General features: G+C 38.5%; 3 protein-coding genes across 3 annotated transcripts in view; 2 read left to right on the top strand and 1 right to left on the bottom strand.

The window, feature by feature from the left end:
* The first annotated feature begins 389 nt into the window (after nt 1-389).
* bag2 (BCL2 associated athanogene 2) lies at nt 390-3078 on the top strand. The gene is made up of 3 exons (XM_069659100.1): nt 390-654; nt 992-1101; nt 1826-3078. The coding sequence occupies exons 1-3, from the start codon at nt 536-538 to the stop codon at nt 2218-2220; spliced, it is 624 nt and encodes a 207-aa protein (XP_069515201.1). The 5' UTR covers nt 390-535; the 3' UTR covers nt 2221-3078.
* A 1217-nt stretch (nt 3079-4295) lies between these two features.
* On the bottom strand, nt 4296-9906 carry rab23 (RAB23, member RAS oncogene family). Its single transcript, XM_069658776.1, has 7 exons — nt 9631-9906; nt 7832-8065; nt 6793-6878; nt 6384-6540; nt 6156-6238; nt 5965-6057; nt 4296-5869 (listed from the first exon to the last, which is right to left on the bottom strand). The coding sequence occupies exons 2-7, from the start codon at nt 7984-7986 to the stop codon at nt 5736-5738; spliced, it is 708 nt and encodes a 235-aa protein (XP_069514877.1). The 5' UTR covers nt 7987-8065; nt 9631-9906; the 3' UTR covers nt 4296-5735.
* A 1313-nt stretch (nt 9907-11219) lies between these two features.
* The window catches only part of prim2 (DNA primase subunit 2), a 31780-nt gene continuing 26986 nt past the window's right edge, over nt 11220-16013 (top strand). The window contains exons 1-6 of the mRNA XM_069659023.1: nt 11220-11264; nt 12603-12752; nt 12861-12973; nt 13286-13380; nt 13487-13607; nt 14457-14552. Of these exons, the coding sequence (XP_069515124.1) occupies nt 12608-12752; nt 12861-12973; nt 13286-13380; nt 13487-13607; nt 14457-14552 (570 nt within the window). The 5' untranslated portion in view covers nt 11220-11264; nt 12603-12607. The remainder of the gene's footprint in view (nt 11265-12602; nt 12753-12860; nt 12974-13285; nt 13381-13486; nt 13608-14456; nt 14553-16013) is intronic.

Below are 16013 nucleotides of genomic sequence, written 5' to 3'. Positions count from 1 at the left end.
ATACTATAGCCAGATATAGAAAGGTAATATTGCACATGGTAATAAACATACTATTGCCAGATATAGAAAAGTAATATCGCACATGGTAATAAACATACTATAGCCAGATATAGAAAAGTAATAAACTTAATTTAGCCAGATATAGATAAGACCCAATTTCTGATTTTTTTTTTTTTTTTTTTTTTACAAAGAAACCCCACCTGCTAATATTTGTAGAAATAAAAATAAGTTACAAATGTAAAAGCAGTAATGTAAAAATACTCGAAAATGTTAATTTAAGGTGTTAAAGTGGACAGAAGCTTTCAGGGACCTCCAGAGGGTCCTCGGACCTAGTGTTGGGAACCACTGTTCTGTGCTCCTCGGGAAGTTTCTCGTAGGGACAGGGTGAAGGAAGTTGCAGCCCATGTTAGGAAATGTTCTCCCTGGGGCGCTGCTACAGCCGGAGAAGCTCCAGTCGGCCGGACAGCTCAGGGTGATAGCGCACGCAGAGGTGACTTCTGTCCGGTACGGATCATTAAAATAATCATCCAGCATTATGGCTCAAGCGAAAGTCCACGCGAAAAAGACCGAAGCTCCGTGCAAGTTCAGCAGGACAATGTCCATGGCTGATCGCTCCGGACGCCTGCTGGAAAGTTTGGATCAGCTGGAAATGAGGTACAGTAACGGGCCGGGACATGTGCGGTGCTTACAGGGCAGCTGGAGGGCTGTTTCAAAGGTTAACTGTTTGGCTCATATCTTTTATAATATTTTTTGTGTAGACAATTCTAACTTGAAGCGAAATAAATTGGCTTTAATCATGAAGTTTAGTAACAAGACAAATGGTGGGAGTAGGTTGGTATCTTAATCTAGAAGGGTAATTTTTATATAAATAATAGATTAATTTGTAACATCAGTCAGAATATTAATGCCCCTTTGCATCAGCCCATTAGTTTTCAATAGAGAATGTGGTTGTAAATGGATTGTAGTGGTCATGTGTTGTTTTGTCCGTCAGGGTGGAGTCTTTACGTGAAGCAGCATCGGCCATGGAGCAGGAAAGGGAGTGCATCCTGGAAATGATTCAGTCCATACAGAACGGTCAAGAAATGCGGAACATTTGCGCTGGTGAGATACAAGACTCTCAAAACCTGATAAAATAAGTATTCAGTGTTCTGATACACCCTGTTTAACTGTGTTCCTTCTAGCTGCTCTGATTTCACTGTAACATTGTGATCCAATGAGGTTATGCTTTGACAGCTACACTGTAGTTGGGTGGTGCTGTTAAGAGCCTCTGGAGATTTAAAAGAGAAGAAGACAACATGAGATTTTGCACCCCACCCAAGCATGAACCAAAGATGATAGTTTATTTCTCTCCTTGTTAACTTACAGTAAATTGTAGGTCTGGGAATCAACAGAGACCCAACGATAAAACAGATTTTCACAACTGCGCTGTTATCATTACTTATATGATAAAATAAAAACACAGCATCTTACAATACTGTGCTGTATTGTTTTTGTCCCCCATCCCTTACGAGTATCTCAATTTCCTTATTTGCCTTATTAATTATGTCCAATTACTTGAATACAGTCACCATAAAGCCGCCATAGCAGCTGCAAAATACGCAGCACTGTACATAGAAGGGCTTAGAAATTACATTACCACTGTGTAATCTACCATAAATACCACCATAGTAGCCTTATAACATATTGTGTCTTATACATATATGTAGTGGATGTATTGAACCAATGACCCACTGTTTATAGTAGATTTCATAGGTCATCCTTTTAATGTAGAGCTTGTGTTTTTCTCTAAAGACGCAGCATTGATCCTTGTTCTGTATGTTTTTAGGGGAGAGAGAAGAGTTAGATTTAACTGCAAACCGCCTGATGGGTCGCACGCTGTCAGTGGAGATCTCTGTAGGCACCATCAGAAGCTCCCAGCAGGAGGACGCGCTCCGCAAGGCCACAGCTGTCATTGATGAAATGGTGAAAAAGCTACTGGACAACATGGCTAACGGTCGGCAGCAGCTGCTGGCCCTGCATGCGGCCTGTGTGAGTGAGGCCCCTGCTGTCCCTATCGATCAGAAGTTCCAGGCCATAGTGATCAGCTGCGCTCTGGAGGACCAGAAGAAGATCAAGACGAGGCTCGAGACTCTGTTGAGGAACGTTGAAAATGCTGAAAAGAACATCAAGATTATGGATCACCAAAAACTGGACGATCCAAAAGCCAATGGATGTCAATAGGACTTGTAACCCAAAAATAAAGTGCGTCTTTAATGCCACTAACCTCACCAAAAAATGTTGTAAGCCTTTACTAACATTTAAAAGGACTCAACATGTAGCAGCAAAGGAGTCCATATGGAAGAATTACATTGATACTGAAGCTGAGGGTCCAAAATGACAGGAAAGCACAACAAACACCACTAGTCTCCCAGAGGGGTGTACTACGCAGCGAGATTAGAGACTTAGCTGGGTCTGTTGAGCCTAAACCCAGGGTTTTTACTGTCAAGAAGCTGGCTGTCTTTTAACCTGGCTAGATCACCAGGGTAACTTGCTCTGCAAAGGTAACCTGGTTGGGACCAGGTTATGTGCAGAGCCCTTTCATTAATAAAGACAATGTTCCCAGCAGGTAATGCAGATCCTCAGCTGAGGTTATATGTAAACTGTTGGAACATAACGTTACGCATGTAAAGCCACAGATCGAAGCCGTGCAGTTACAGTAGCAAGTGCCTGAGGCTTTGTCGAGCCAGCTCTTGTAAAGAAGCCTGGATATGATGAACTTGCTTCGTAGTATGCCCCTCTGAAAGAATAATAGTGTTTTCTTGAATAATCAAGTTTTACCTTCAAATCATTGTTACTTACACTGAGCTACTTAATATACCCAGTACACTGTGTGTTCACGTCTGCACAGAAGAGAGAAAAAGATGCAAAGTTACAGACCTCCATAAAAAGCTTCTAGAAAAAGCTAGTTCTTAACAAATGATTCCACAATATATGTGATGTGTACACACACTACCTCTCTGTGTGAAGGCAACACAAATCACTTAAAGCTATGGATTTAGTTTTTGCACAAAGCAGTTTTCATGTCAGATTATGTGTCAATAAAGGGAATAAAATACACATTTCTTTGTGTGTGTAGCTGGGTTGTCATTGAATATCACAAGGATTGTCATATGGAGCAGATTAGCATGTGTATTATCAGAAGCACAGCTGTTTAATGTATCCATTGGTTCTATGAGTGTTTGAATAGCTTTTCAGTTATGTCATAGGATTAAATTTTGGTTCTATATAATCTGTAAAAGCACTTGTTTGCACTTTACCACCAAGTGCCAAACACATTCACTTACTAACAAAGACAATAGTAACTTTGTGCTATAGTTGCATGCTAGTCGTCTATAAACAAGGTCCACCTTAAGCTTTCGGGAGCTTTTAACTACAACATTTGTTCTTCCTCAGTTGATGCAGTCTGCTCCCACCTGCTGAGGTAGGGGGATGGTTTCTGTTTTATTTTTTACTCTTTTTTTTTCTTTTTTTTGTATATCTTTTTTCTTTAAAAAAAAAAAGTAAGCTAATCTCGAGTCCTTTTTGGCTTTTTTAACCGTGCCCAAATAGACACAGTTTTGGATGCAAGATTGTACTAACAGAAGAGTATTGTCGACTGAAATTACACACTGGATGCACAAGAAAAAAGTAAAGTTTTATTTACGTCAGATTAATGTCAACTTTCCCCCCAAATATAAGGTGTGTTGCACACCTGATCCATTTTTAACAGTTAAAATAAAAATCCAACAAGGAGTGTTTTTGTCACACTGAGAGCATTCATATGTTGGTTAATCCTATTTAAATGTGAGATATGAAGTCATGTGTGAAAAGAGTAAGACACAAAGATTATTACAACACCTGAGTGACAGCACATAAGTAATGGTTAGTGTTGACTTATGGTTCTTTAAGATCATATGCCATCTTAATGATAAAGTGCGCTAAAAATCAATTCAGTCAAAAAGCAAAAAGGCAAAGTAAACTCAATGTTACAGAGAAAAGAAAGCTCGAGAGATAATTATTTACAGATTAACCGTGCAGGCATTTCAAACCAACAACAATAGTAGGGGTTTAAACGCTAAATGGAGGTCAATGGGGGAGAATGTAAACATGAACAAGGCATTGTGGCATTGCAACCATGGCCGGACATTCACTGATGTGTAAAAAGGCTTGCATGCATTACAGTTATGCCACACTTTTCTTTTTCAAAACAGCACTGTTTACATACAACCAAACGAGAAAGCTTGAAATGTGACACAACCTTAGTACCAATGGTGGCGCTGGAACACTCCTAAATTTGATTTTTCCCATCTGAACTTTTCTAGAACAAAGTTCAGTTTAAATCTTCAAACAAAGATTTGAGACGAGGTACAAAATGTTCCTCAAAGACAAAACTAGCATGCACATGTTCCCAGATGTTCCACGTAAAATACTTTGACTTTGTACTTATTAAAAAGGAAATGATCAGAGTTTCAGACAGGAGATATAATATACTTCTTTGTGCTTAATAAAGAGGTGTCTTTCAGATAATGAGTTTACATTTTTAAAACAATCAAAGAGGCTTGATGCAGAAACGGCAGTAACAAACAGTTCACAGATAGCTGAGCTTTAGTTTGGGCACCACTCACTACCCCGAGTACCCTCGTGTAGTGAGAAGAAACTTAATTTCTTGCATATTCAGGCACTCACAAGTCAAACATCCAGTCCAGATGGTCAGCTTTTTGTACCTCTAGAGAGCAAAAGGTTTACATTGTGCTCAAGACTCCATACCACAGAGACTGACACTACTGAGCAGTGTGTTTTTAGTCTTTTTCCTACAGAAGCCCCACCAAATAATAATACAAATGTTAAGTGTTTGAAATGTTAGACAAAACAGTGCAATTTGAGTAAAAATGTACTAATCTGATGCTAACCAATGAGTTACTCAAGCTGTACCAAAGTTAAAGAAAAGCACAGTGAAATATGTCAAATGTAAACAATGAAAAACATAGAGCTATAACTGATTGTGACTTTAGATATTATGACTGAAAGAGCTCGTGAAAGTGTTGGTTAGCAATATGATGAGAGGACTGTAAGCAGACAAATAGAAGACTATTTAGTGTCAATAGTTATTGATATTTGGTTAAACATAGGGGCACATTCTACTACTTTCATGTTACATCCATATCACTGCAGTATCAATATTTAATTACAGCTCAGAGAGAGCAAGTTTGGCACTGTGTCAACACTGAAGTGAAAATATCACTCAACACTGTTGTGATTCGTACAAAAATACTTCTTCACAGAGAATTACTCTGGATTTGATTGTGTTTTGTTGTGGCCATGATAAACAGTATAGTTTGAACCATATTCTTTTGACGGTTAGAAAAATATGGTACAAATCTTCTTTTGAGGGCTTTCATTAAATTCATGACACAACATACAGACATGATATTGTTTCTGCAGCTTCTTGCTGGTAAGACAACCACAATGAGGACCGAAAAATGTACAAACCTCGACAGGTTTCTTGTGTGCACATCAAGGCTGAATCAAAGAAAATTTAACATCAATATGGGGACATGGGTTCATATTAAGCATCAGGTTATTAAGGTAGTAATAGAGTAGTGTTTCCCAGTCTGTGTAGGCTTTGGTCTCTAAATGTGGCCTCGTCCACAGATTACAACAAAGACCAATCTAGTCTCAGAAACAACAGTCAGTCACTAAAATGAACTGAGTTTCATCTAGAGCAGGCTGCAGCTTCCAAAAGGATTTTTACTCTTCTTGGTCCTTTGTTTGTTAGGTCGCAGAGTGATGACTTCTCTGCCGTTGCTTGAGCTCTGGTTGCTGACATTACTACTCGTGGTATTAAAAACACCTTAAAGAAAAACACAGTTTCAGATCATTTCAACCTACAAAAGAAAAACGACTTGGAATGTAACATAAAACTTGATGTACAGAGAGATTCATTACCTATTTTATTGCTTGTTGTATGGACCACCTCTGTCTCCTCTGCAGTTTGCTGTTTGAGTCGCTGAAGATACTTCTCAGCTAGGTACTTAAAAACTATAAAGAGAGAACAAGCAGAAATATTATGACAGGAACTTTAACATGACATCATTACACCTGCATTTGACATGTTGTCCACAGTTTCAGTAACCCACCTTCGTTGACATTGAGGTCCTCTTTTACTGAAGCTCGATAAAATCTCAACTTCAGCCTTTTAGCCAAACCTTCTGCTTCCTCGCTGCAAGTAAAGAAATACAACATGTCGTGAGTTCATAGTAAGTTATACTGCTTTAATTACAATACATAGTCTAGCGTTTTGTCCTTAACTTTTTAAAGCTATATCATTCCAGTCTGAAATTTGCATTGAAAAAAGCATGACTTACTTTTTTATAACAGTATCTTCCAGGAGGTCAATTTTGTTCTGCACTAGAACTGTGGGAATATCACCAACCTCAGCCTCCACCTTCTCCCTCCAGCTGTCAATAGCCTGATACGAGTCCCTGTCTGTGGTAGAGAAGACTAGCACACATGCTTGGGCACCTGAAATCCAAAGCAACACACAAACTTCAGTCTGATGGCTTTTTAAATCTATTATTCTGGTTTAAGTATGATACATTGTTCATCCTCCTTGAGGATGTGAAAACATTGCTGGAGATTCACGGTGTATCTGTTTTGGTTGAATGCTGTGCAGCATATAAACTGTTAAATCTGTGACACATAAAAACTTGACCTCAGCAGTCAGGAAGGTCAGCGAGCAACAGTGTCACATCTGTCACAGTAGCGGGGTCTTACCACGATAGTAGGCCTTGGTGATAGCGTCAAACTCCTCTTGCCCAGCCGTGTCCCACAGCATTAGTCTGACCTCTTCGTCATTTACACTATAAAACAATGAGCCGAAAATAAGGCAAAGTTACAGAATAATTTCACTACAGTCAGTATTACAATATCCTTTGCAGCACATCAAGCCAGTTCTATTGTTATATTCATGTATGTTTGCCAGAGCCCGCTTGTGGACAGAAGTTTTTATCTCACCGTTTCCTCTGTAAATTTATTTGCTTATAAATCAAGTGTTTGTTTTGGTGGCGCTCGGTAGCTCACTGGTATAATATATACAATGTACCGAGGCTGAGACCTTACCAGTCAGACAGGAGATACATTTGTATGTTGAAAATATTTGATCAGTTTAAGGTGGCTTACATTAAAAAGGAGAGTTCACACCACAATCATTAAGAGAAGGGACATAATACAAGATGTCTCACATGCGAGAGGGGTACAGGAAGGGGGGTTTGTCCCCTTATCACAGAAGTCGTTGTACTTTTGGACGGAAAGAATAAAAATAAGTCAGGTATAATAAAACATCTGGAATGGGACAGACTTGAGGTCACAGTGACCTTGACACAAAATCTAACAAGTTCTTTCTTAAGTCCAAGTGGACATTTTTGGCACATTTAAAGATTCTCAAAGAATGGGATGTGAAAACAAGTTTGTTTTTGACAACAATTCACACTATAGTATTATTTGATATTTCACTGTGTATTGATAACTTATACGAGTAGATTAAAGGATCAGTGTGCAGGTTTTAGCTGCATTTAGCCTCCCTGTAGGAGAACCTTATGGCCACAGAACTCATGAAAAAAATGCCCTTGCTCACTTGAGCTGCTATAGAAAGATGGTGGTGCAACAGGGGCAGTGTGTAAGATGACCTGCTCCCTCTGAAGATATAAATGACTTGTATAACTACACTGTGGTAGCCCACAGCAGTGCAGCATCTTACAACACTTCGTTATAATTAATAGAGTTATGAGAAATTCTGTGAAATAGTTACACTCACACTATCTGCCTTTCCAGAAAATCCACTCCGATAGTCTTTTTGTAGTCCTTAGTGAAGATGCCCTTGCAGTAACGTTGGATCATACTCGACTTGCCGACAGCTCCGTTGCCGACCACGACCACCTTGATGGCCACTTCCATGTCCTCCTCCAACATGGCGGCGACGTCTGGTTGGTTTCGTCAGTTCCACTCTGCCTGGGTATTTTTAGTGATGTGACAGGAACACATATACCACCTGAGAGTGTAAAATACACAAAAGACACTTGTCACGATAAAAAAACAAACACCTCCAGCAGAGACAGCAGCATTAGTCAAAGTTTAACATACACAGTGACTTGAGCTGCCAATTAAATCATTATGTGTGCTCATATTAAACCAACTGTTGTAAATTTTACAAGGAAGCTGTTTGGAGCGACACTGCGATGTGTTTATTCTTCCATTAGCAGTGGAAGCAGCAGACTCCACATAGCAACTGGCTCTCCCACAGTTACATGTGTGTAGCTGCAGAGTGCAATGCTAAACAACATATTGAGGGAAAGCTGTTCCCAGTGGACACTGACACCCTAGTGCGTGACTGTGGCGTCCAACAGCTTGTCTAATACTGAGTCACAATATGTAGAGAAAATTATTCATCTACTATAATTATGCTGCATGACGCAGAAGTTGTTATAACATGCAGGAAAAACATGGCTGAAGATTAACAGCCTGATCTCTGTTAGTACACTCTTTCAATGCAGAGTCTTAAATGATTTCACCTCTGCAGTCACTGAAATTAAACCTTTTTTTCTTGTGCATATTAACAGACCTTTAATCTCTCAGTGTAATCATTTGTAAGCTTGGCTAAATAGGTTTTAGTGTCAAAGAAACTTAGTCGAAGTGGCATTTAGTGAAGCTGGATATGTACTCTAGCATACTGTAGACCAACACAATATATTTCATAATTTGAAAAAGTTGTGACCACCAATCTACATGTTTGCTAAAACAAAATGACTCAAAAATTACAATTCAAATGTTTTTAACAAACATTGGGCAATGAATGATCTTTTATTATCCTTTGCTTAAATCATGTTCATTACTTTGACCTCTCCCACAACTCTTTCTAAAGTACCCAGCAGTGCCAGCTAAAAATTACACAACCAAGTTCTATACCTCATCACTATTACTATTGTCAGTAAAACAGGTCTTTTCCCCTTATGCACAGATGCTATGTATATTATGGTTCATCTGGTATCATCATATTGTTCTATGAGAGTATAATGAGAATCATACTATTTTGAAGTTTTATTTCTTTAAAAGAAGATATAATTACTTTTTTTCACAGCAAAGAAGCATGTCACCCTAGACATTACAACATATATTTAAATTTAAGTTGTTTACTATGGAGAAGAAACACTGTAAACCTCCCTCCTAGACAGTGAATCAAGTCCTCAGACTGACGGTTACTTTTTCTAAGGCCTCAGGGTGCGGCTTTGTTCAAGCCTTTATTTTTGTGCTTGAATGACTAATTATAATGCCATGAGACGTATGTAACTACTCCGTTCTGGTAAGGTTTACTGTTACTGTAAGTTGGGAAGCATTTCCAAAGTTTAAAAGGGGAACTGGTCAACCCCTTGACAACTTTTCAACATTATTCTCTGAAATCACAGTTTCTTTCCAGAGTCAAGATATGACCTGTTGAACAGCTGGAAGGAGGGTCTTTAGGCAGCAAGCAGCTGTATGAGTCAATTAAAGCTGACTAAAAACGGTGCCGTTTGTGAAGGATGAAAAGCTAGCAAAGCAATGTAGTGGGCAATTTCTTACCTGTTATATTACGTTTCAGCTTATCCAGTGTCCGCCAACATTAGATGATCTAACCGGCCAGCAAATCAACAATCGCATACCGGTATCTACAGCCTCCCTCTGCTCTTTTCTGTGGCAAGAGGAAACGCTCTGGTGCTAAGGTTACTTAGCTAAAGCTAGCCACTTTTCCTTGAGAAAATAACCCCCTCTTCCGCCCGTTAATGATATTTAGCTAATGACTGCACAAACCGAATGTTCTCTGCTTCAAAGCAGCGAATAAAGTTGAATTAACGTCGATAACTGAGCAACATTGTGACATTTACGGGATGAAAATGCATTGCTGTCAATCAGCAAGCCTACGTACCAGCTAACTACGTTGCGCAATGAGAGAAGCAACTGGCTAGCTCGCCTATGTTTGTTGCTAGGCAGCAGACTGCAGAATGCAACGTCTTCTTCTTCTTTTGCGTCTTCTTTCTTCATCGCCTGCTCCTTCTAGTGGTTTATTGGTGTTACAAACAACAAAATGGTTCATTACCGCCGTCAACTGGTATGGAGTGTGGATCTGTCTGAATAGAGCGGCTAAAACTAAGTAACTTACTAACTTAGTAATTCAAATACAACAAGTTACAGGTGAGTCAGAGATCATATTAGTAATCAGTCAGCTGCTTCAGGTTATGTATCTTGAAAAAAGATGTTGATGGTCTACTAACTCTCCCATCACAATTCTGCAACACTTGACAAAAAAACAAGAAAAAAATTAACATTTGTATATATACTGTATATTATATATATAAAATGAATAAATATATTGTAGTATAAGTGCAATACGCAGAAAGCGTCTCCACGTTTTTTTTATGTTCTTTATTATTCAAAACTCAGGTACAGAGAACATTCAGGTGACATCAGTCAATCAGTCATAATAAAGTGCATAAAAAAACAGAACAAAACAAAATGCCCTGGGACAATGTACATTTGTAATGCCAGAGATCATTATTCATTCATACAAATACATCAGAGGAGGTGCGCAAAGGTCAACTCATTATCTTATAGCCTTCTTGTTTTTGGTGAAGAAAATAGTTTTCATGTAGTGCGTGGTTTCATTTTAAAAAACAATAAATAAGGGTTTAGATTTATTAAATTTAGATTTGTGAATGTGACGTTTTGCTAAAAGAATTAGTAGGTTAATAATATAATATTTTTTGATTTTATTGCCTTTACATTTATAGAAATCAAACAATACATTATCTCGGCATAAAGTGAAATCAGAGTCAATATTATGTATAGTATGCGTTTGTTATGTAATGCACAAGCCCCCAACTGTTCATGTTGCACTCGGCGAAATAAAAGAGGCGTACAATTATACAATATATAAACCATGGCTCGTTTTAAATCCAGACTTATTTGGCTACACAACTGGATGATATAAATCATATAAAAGTGGGATGGCATGTCTTATTTTGTCTTTTAATAGCTGTCATCATTACAGGCGGAGATATGCCGGGCTACGCAGAGTAACAAAACGAGCGCCTGTGCATTACGTCAAAGTTTCTCTTCCGGGTTAAGCTAAAATCGTCATAGTTTACCCGCGTTCGTTGAACAACCCACTTTGTTTGGCGGGATTGAGTTGAGGAGAAGCTACTGTCATCGTCTAATCGGTAAGTAACCGAATTTTGCTCCATTTCACATGCTTGTATGTCGTATAATACATTTTAGAGATTGTTGTCGTCAACCCCTTTACCGATGTAGTTGGCTGTAATGTTAGCTAGCATCTCCCACCATGTAGACGTTGTTGTGCTGTGTTCTTGGTATGGTTGTTGACCTTATGTTATTACAAGGGATTCATAGTCTTGTTAACTTTAGCGAAACGGTCTCTGTAGAAGGCTTAATTAAACCTCACTTTGGTTTAAAGCTGGTTTTATGCAAAAAGAAGAGTGATAGATTTTATTTTGAACTACACCTATTGTTACTTAATAAATCGCTAGCTAGCTGGCCAGTCGTCTTCAAAGTTGGTGAACAGTTGCCTTGGCAGATTGTGTATCCCATTCCTACTTGAATTTTAATGATAGACCTTGTCAAGATAGCTCACGGCAGCTTTCAAGTCAACTTACCTTACATAGAAACTTGTATAAAATCTTCTTACACGAATGTTTTCTTTCTTTTCACCTACATATTTAAAAACATTAAAACAGACTAGACAGATGCACAGACTAAATACAAATATCTATTGCATTCTCAAAATTTAGAAAGGCATGTGCGAGGGTGAATGCAATTATACAGTACAGTACAACCTTTTATTTTCTTTTGGAGCTCATTCCGTTTGTGTGCAGCTAAGTATTTGAACATTTCCAATTTTCGAATTTAGTGTTAACTGGAGGTACTGCTAATGTTTACATTTCCTTTGACCTGACATTATAGTAAGTACTTGGGTAAGTGCAAGCAGACAGCAGAGGGAAATAGGACGTTTTTACAACAGAGTGTAATAAATAAGCAACATATAATAAAGCTATTCAGTTATACAGGCTGCCAATTTCTCACAGTTCAACCACGTTATTAACAGAGGTTAGGAAGAAAGTTCTTTCACTGTAAAGAGGGTCTCAGTATTCTTTGTCAGCTCAAATACGGTCAATGGCTGACTAATTTTTGGTGGTAGCACATGCAATGTATGTATGCAGTCTGTAAGAAATTAATTAACCATTTAAATAATTGTTTTCCAATACATCATGCTTTTATTCCTATATTCCAGCACAGGTAAACACCAAAAGGCTAAACTGTTAAAGCTGAAATAAAGCATGGCACATTGGAGAATTGTGCAACTTATTTAATTTTGATAAACTTGTTTCACACAGGTCTGTACTTAATTGCATGCGCATCCTCAACATTCAAAGCAGTGGTTGCACCACATATGCTTGCCATGACCAATTGTGGCTTGTTATCTAGTCAGCCAATACGTTATCATACATTATTGAAATATACTTGTTTTCCCTTCCCAACAGGAACTATGCAGTTTCCTAGCAGAAGAAGGAAGAACATCAACAACCCTCAGGCAGAGCTGTACGGACATGCTCTGCAGTTCTATGGGCAACCTCCCCTGGAAAATGTCTCTCTCACTGAGTTTGAGGCGTTCGCTGTGGAAAGACTGAAATGTAAGACCTCTGTCTTGTGCGAGTCAAATTGTCTCTGCGATTATGAAATACAATTCAATGTGTTGAAAAGGATTTAATATTTTCCATCTTCTTTTGGTTCCTCTGCAGTGTTGAAGACTATTGAGAATTTGGGAGTGAGCTATGTGAAACTGTCCGAGCAGTATACAAAGAAACTGGAGAACGAGATTAAAAACCTTAACTTTCCATACAGATCGGAGGCTGTGAGTATGTGCAGCATGACATACAGTACATAAAAACAGATTTACAACTTAGCAGGACTGACATTGTTGGATATAATAAATCAGTTTAAATTGACTGACTTTTCAAAGACTCAAAGACAGAAGAACCGGTCATAAAGTTGTCTGCTTTCTTGCCAAAACAAAGCTGAATTACTGTAGCCTCAATTACATACAGGTATTGTGAAAATAACGTAAAAAGACTGCAATACTCTCTTTTTCTTAAGTACACACAGTCAGAAAACTCCCGTTTTGATTTTATAATTAAAAATACTTTACCTCCTCTAAACGATTAAGGATGACAGAAAAGTTCAGAGTGGACCACCTGAAGTTGAGAAACGACGAAAGGACCATATCTCCCACTTCATTCTCAGACTTGCCTACTGCCAAACGTAAGTTTGTAATATCTGTAGAAAGTTTGTTTTGTTTATAAAATAAAAAATGCTATGAAAATGGGAACTTCAAATGTAGCTGAATAAATGTTTCTGTTTCTGAAAGGGAGGACCTGAGACGATGGTTCATACAACAGGAAGTTGATCTCTTCCGCTTCCGCTTCAATGACCTTCATCCAAAATTTAAGCTTGAATTTCTTCACAGAAATAATCTGCAATATGACACGGTCAGTTTTTATTGGTTTCAATGAAAGCCTATTTTCTGATTAAGTGTAGTTTAGATACTGTTACTCAAAAGATGTATTCTTTAAAAAATGATTTGAAAATTACAATCCAAGGTTTACTCAAACATTTGTCCACAATTTTCTATCAGCAACAGTTACATCCGTTGTTATGAATGCCCAATGCTGAACAGTCCATGTGTCCTCTGGCTTTTTAGGGCCCTGTAGTATCGAGGTTAAATTTGTTACCAACTCTTGTGTCTTGTGTGTAGTGTTAAAAATCTAAAGCCAACCCGCCGTCTCCTTTTGCGACATCTCAGTTCAGTTGTGTTTGCACTAGATGGAGCTGTTTCATCACTTTAACAGGAGCCATGAACGTTAAGCCTGCCTTGAGCGGTCAATGAAAAGTTAAAATATTGAGATTAAATGTTCTTTTCTTGAGGTAGTTTATGTATAAAAGATTTATTTGTGAACAATATATTTCAGAATTTATTTATGTGCATGTGATATCTTTTAACCATCACAGTTATCTTAATCCCACGTGAACAACCTAACCATAACAACAGTGAGTTTAGTTCCTGTTTAGTGCGTCTTTAGACTCCTCTAGCAGACGACCTGCAGCAGTTTCTCATAAAATGTGGGTGAATACTTGGAAGGAAATGAAAAAAAAAACCTGTTTATAATTCATCAACGCATAATGTGTCAAGCAAGGACGAATGACGAAAGATGAGTGCATTCATCTGATAAATGATGTTTGGTCTCGACGAGCTTCAGCCTTCAGTGTATTAACAGTGACACAGTTCTGCCTTTGCAGCTCTTTACTGAAATTCATCATCCTCATCAATAACTTTTCAGATTAGTGTTGAGGAGAAGAAGACTCTGAAGGATAAACTTCTCAACTCCAGTTATGCTGTCAGTGGAATCACTGTGGAGGAGCAGGACTTCTACAAGGTGAGTTACTCCTCTCTCTCCTTCTCTCCACAGAGTCCTCTGAGAATGTAAAGTGCTTATGCCTCCACAAAACAGACAATACTATTCTACATTGAATGAGATTTGCACACCTTCTCAGCACAGTGCCATTAACCTAATGTTTTATTCTGAATGTTAGAAGTTTTCTCAAGACATTTTATCATTGCTTCCTCTTCACTGACAAGTAGAAAATGTTCTTACTTTAAAAGAACCTCCCCACTGTGATCACCTTTAAAGTGATTCTTTAAAGCTACCACATTTTCAATAAGTCCTTTATTTTGCTACTCTTGACTTGCTAATGCTTAGTTTGGCAAAGAAGTGCATTCAATCAGGGAACAGCAGAAAATCTGTTTTTTTGTTAAACATTTTTAAAGGGATCACTCCACCAATTCCACACCTGAAGTTAACATTATAATCTCGAAGATCTCTGTTTCGTTCGTTTTAGCAGCACCTATGGCGATAAACGGTAATTGCGGGAGCACACTTCCCAGATATCCAGACGGTGTTGCATGTGTGACGACTCTTGATTCTCCTCGCTGATGGTCACTTTCCTTTTTAGACAGTTTGCTTCATCTGAGCATCGAGTTTATTTCTTTTTCTTTGGATTTTCACTTATTGTTGAAGTTGTATCTGTAGTCATCCATCTTTTCTTTATTTGTTCAGCCATAGTAGATTACTGTTTACTTGCAACACCTGCAGAGATTGGAAAAGCAGCCGCTTAGCTCCGCCTACCCTCTCTGGCAGACCAACCACTGCTGGGTGATGGAAAACGCGTCACTAACTGGGCGCTGCTTGTGATTTCTTCCGTGAATGTCGCCACAGACACCCAGTCTGGTGTTCATCAGTGGGCCATAGGCTCAGTCACCATTGTGTTACCTCATTCGGCGATAGATAGTGACTTAACAGACATTTATTTAAATTAAAATCTTTGAGATTATTATTATTATTTTCGGCCTGTAAAAAAAACTTTGGTGGAGAACTCTAAAGTTTGGAAAAATGACCCTCATGACATCACCATAGGACTACATTTCAGACTACATCTTTTTTAAAGACAGGCTGCATTACAAACTGGAGGTGTGGAGTAAAACTTGTGGTATTTTCCAGTCAGGGATGCTCTACAAAAGCTGCTTCTGGGTTGCAGTAATGGAAAATCCAGTGTTATCGGAGCGTAACCGTCACAAGAGCATAAGATTGTCTCAGGCGATGCTTCTTCAATTTTGACTTTTCCTTTTTAAACCTTTCTCTTGTGAGTCTCCCAATGTTTTGAAAGTTCAATGATTGTTTCTGGAGTTCCCCAAAAAATGTATTAAAGAGGCACAGGTGTAGCTCAGTTGGTAAAGCAGGCGCCCCATGTACAGAGGCAACAGTCCTTGACACACTGATCGCAGGTTCGACTACCAGTCTGCCGATCATTTGGTGCATGTCACGCCCCACTCTACTCTC

This window comes from Semicossyphus pulcher, unplaced genomic scaffold, assembly GCF_022749685.1.
Source record: "Semicossyphus pulcher isolate SPU_LCO1_2020_fin unplaced genomic scaffold, fSemPul1.0.p SCAF_12, whole genome shotgun sequence".
NCBI classification, from domain to species: domain Eukaryota; kingdom Metazoa; phylum Chordata; class Actinopteri; order Labriformes; family Labridae; genus Semicossyphus; species Semicossyphus pulcher.
This window is presented reverse-complemented; position numbering and strand designations above follow the sequence as displayed.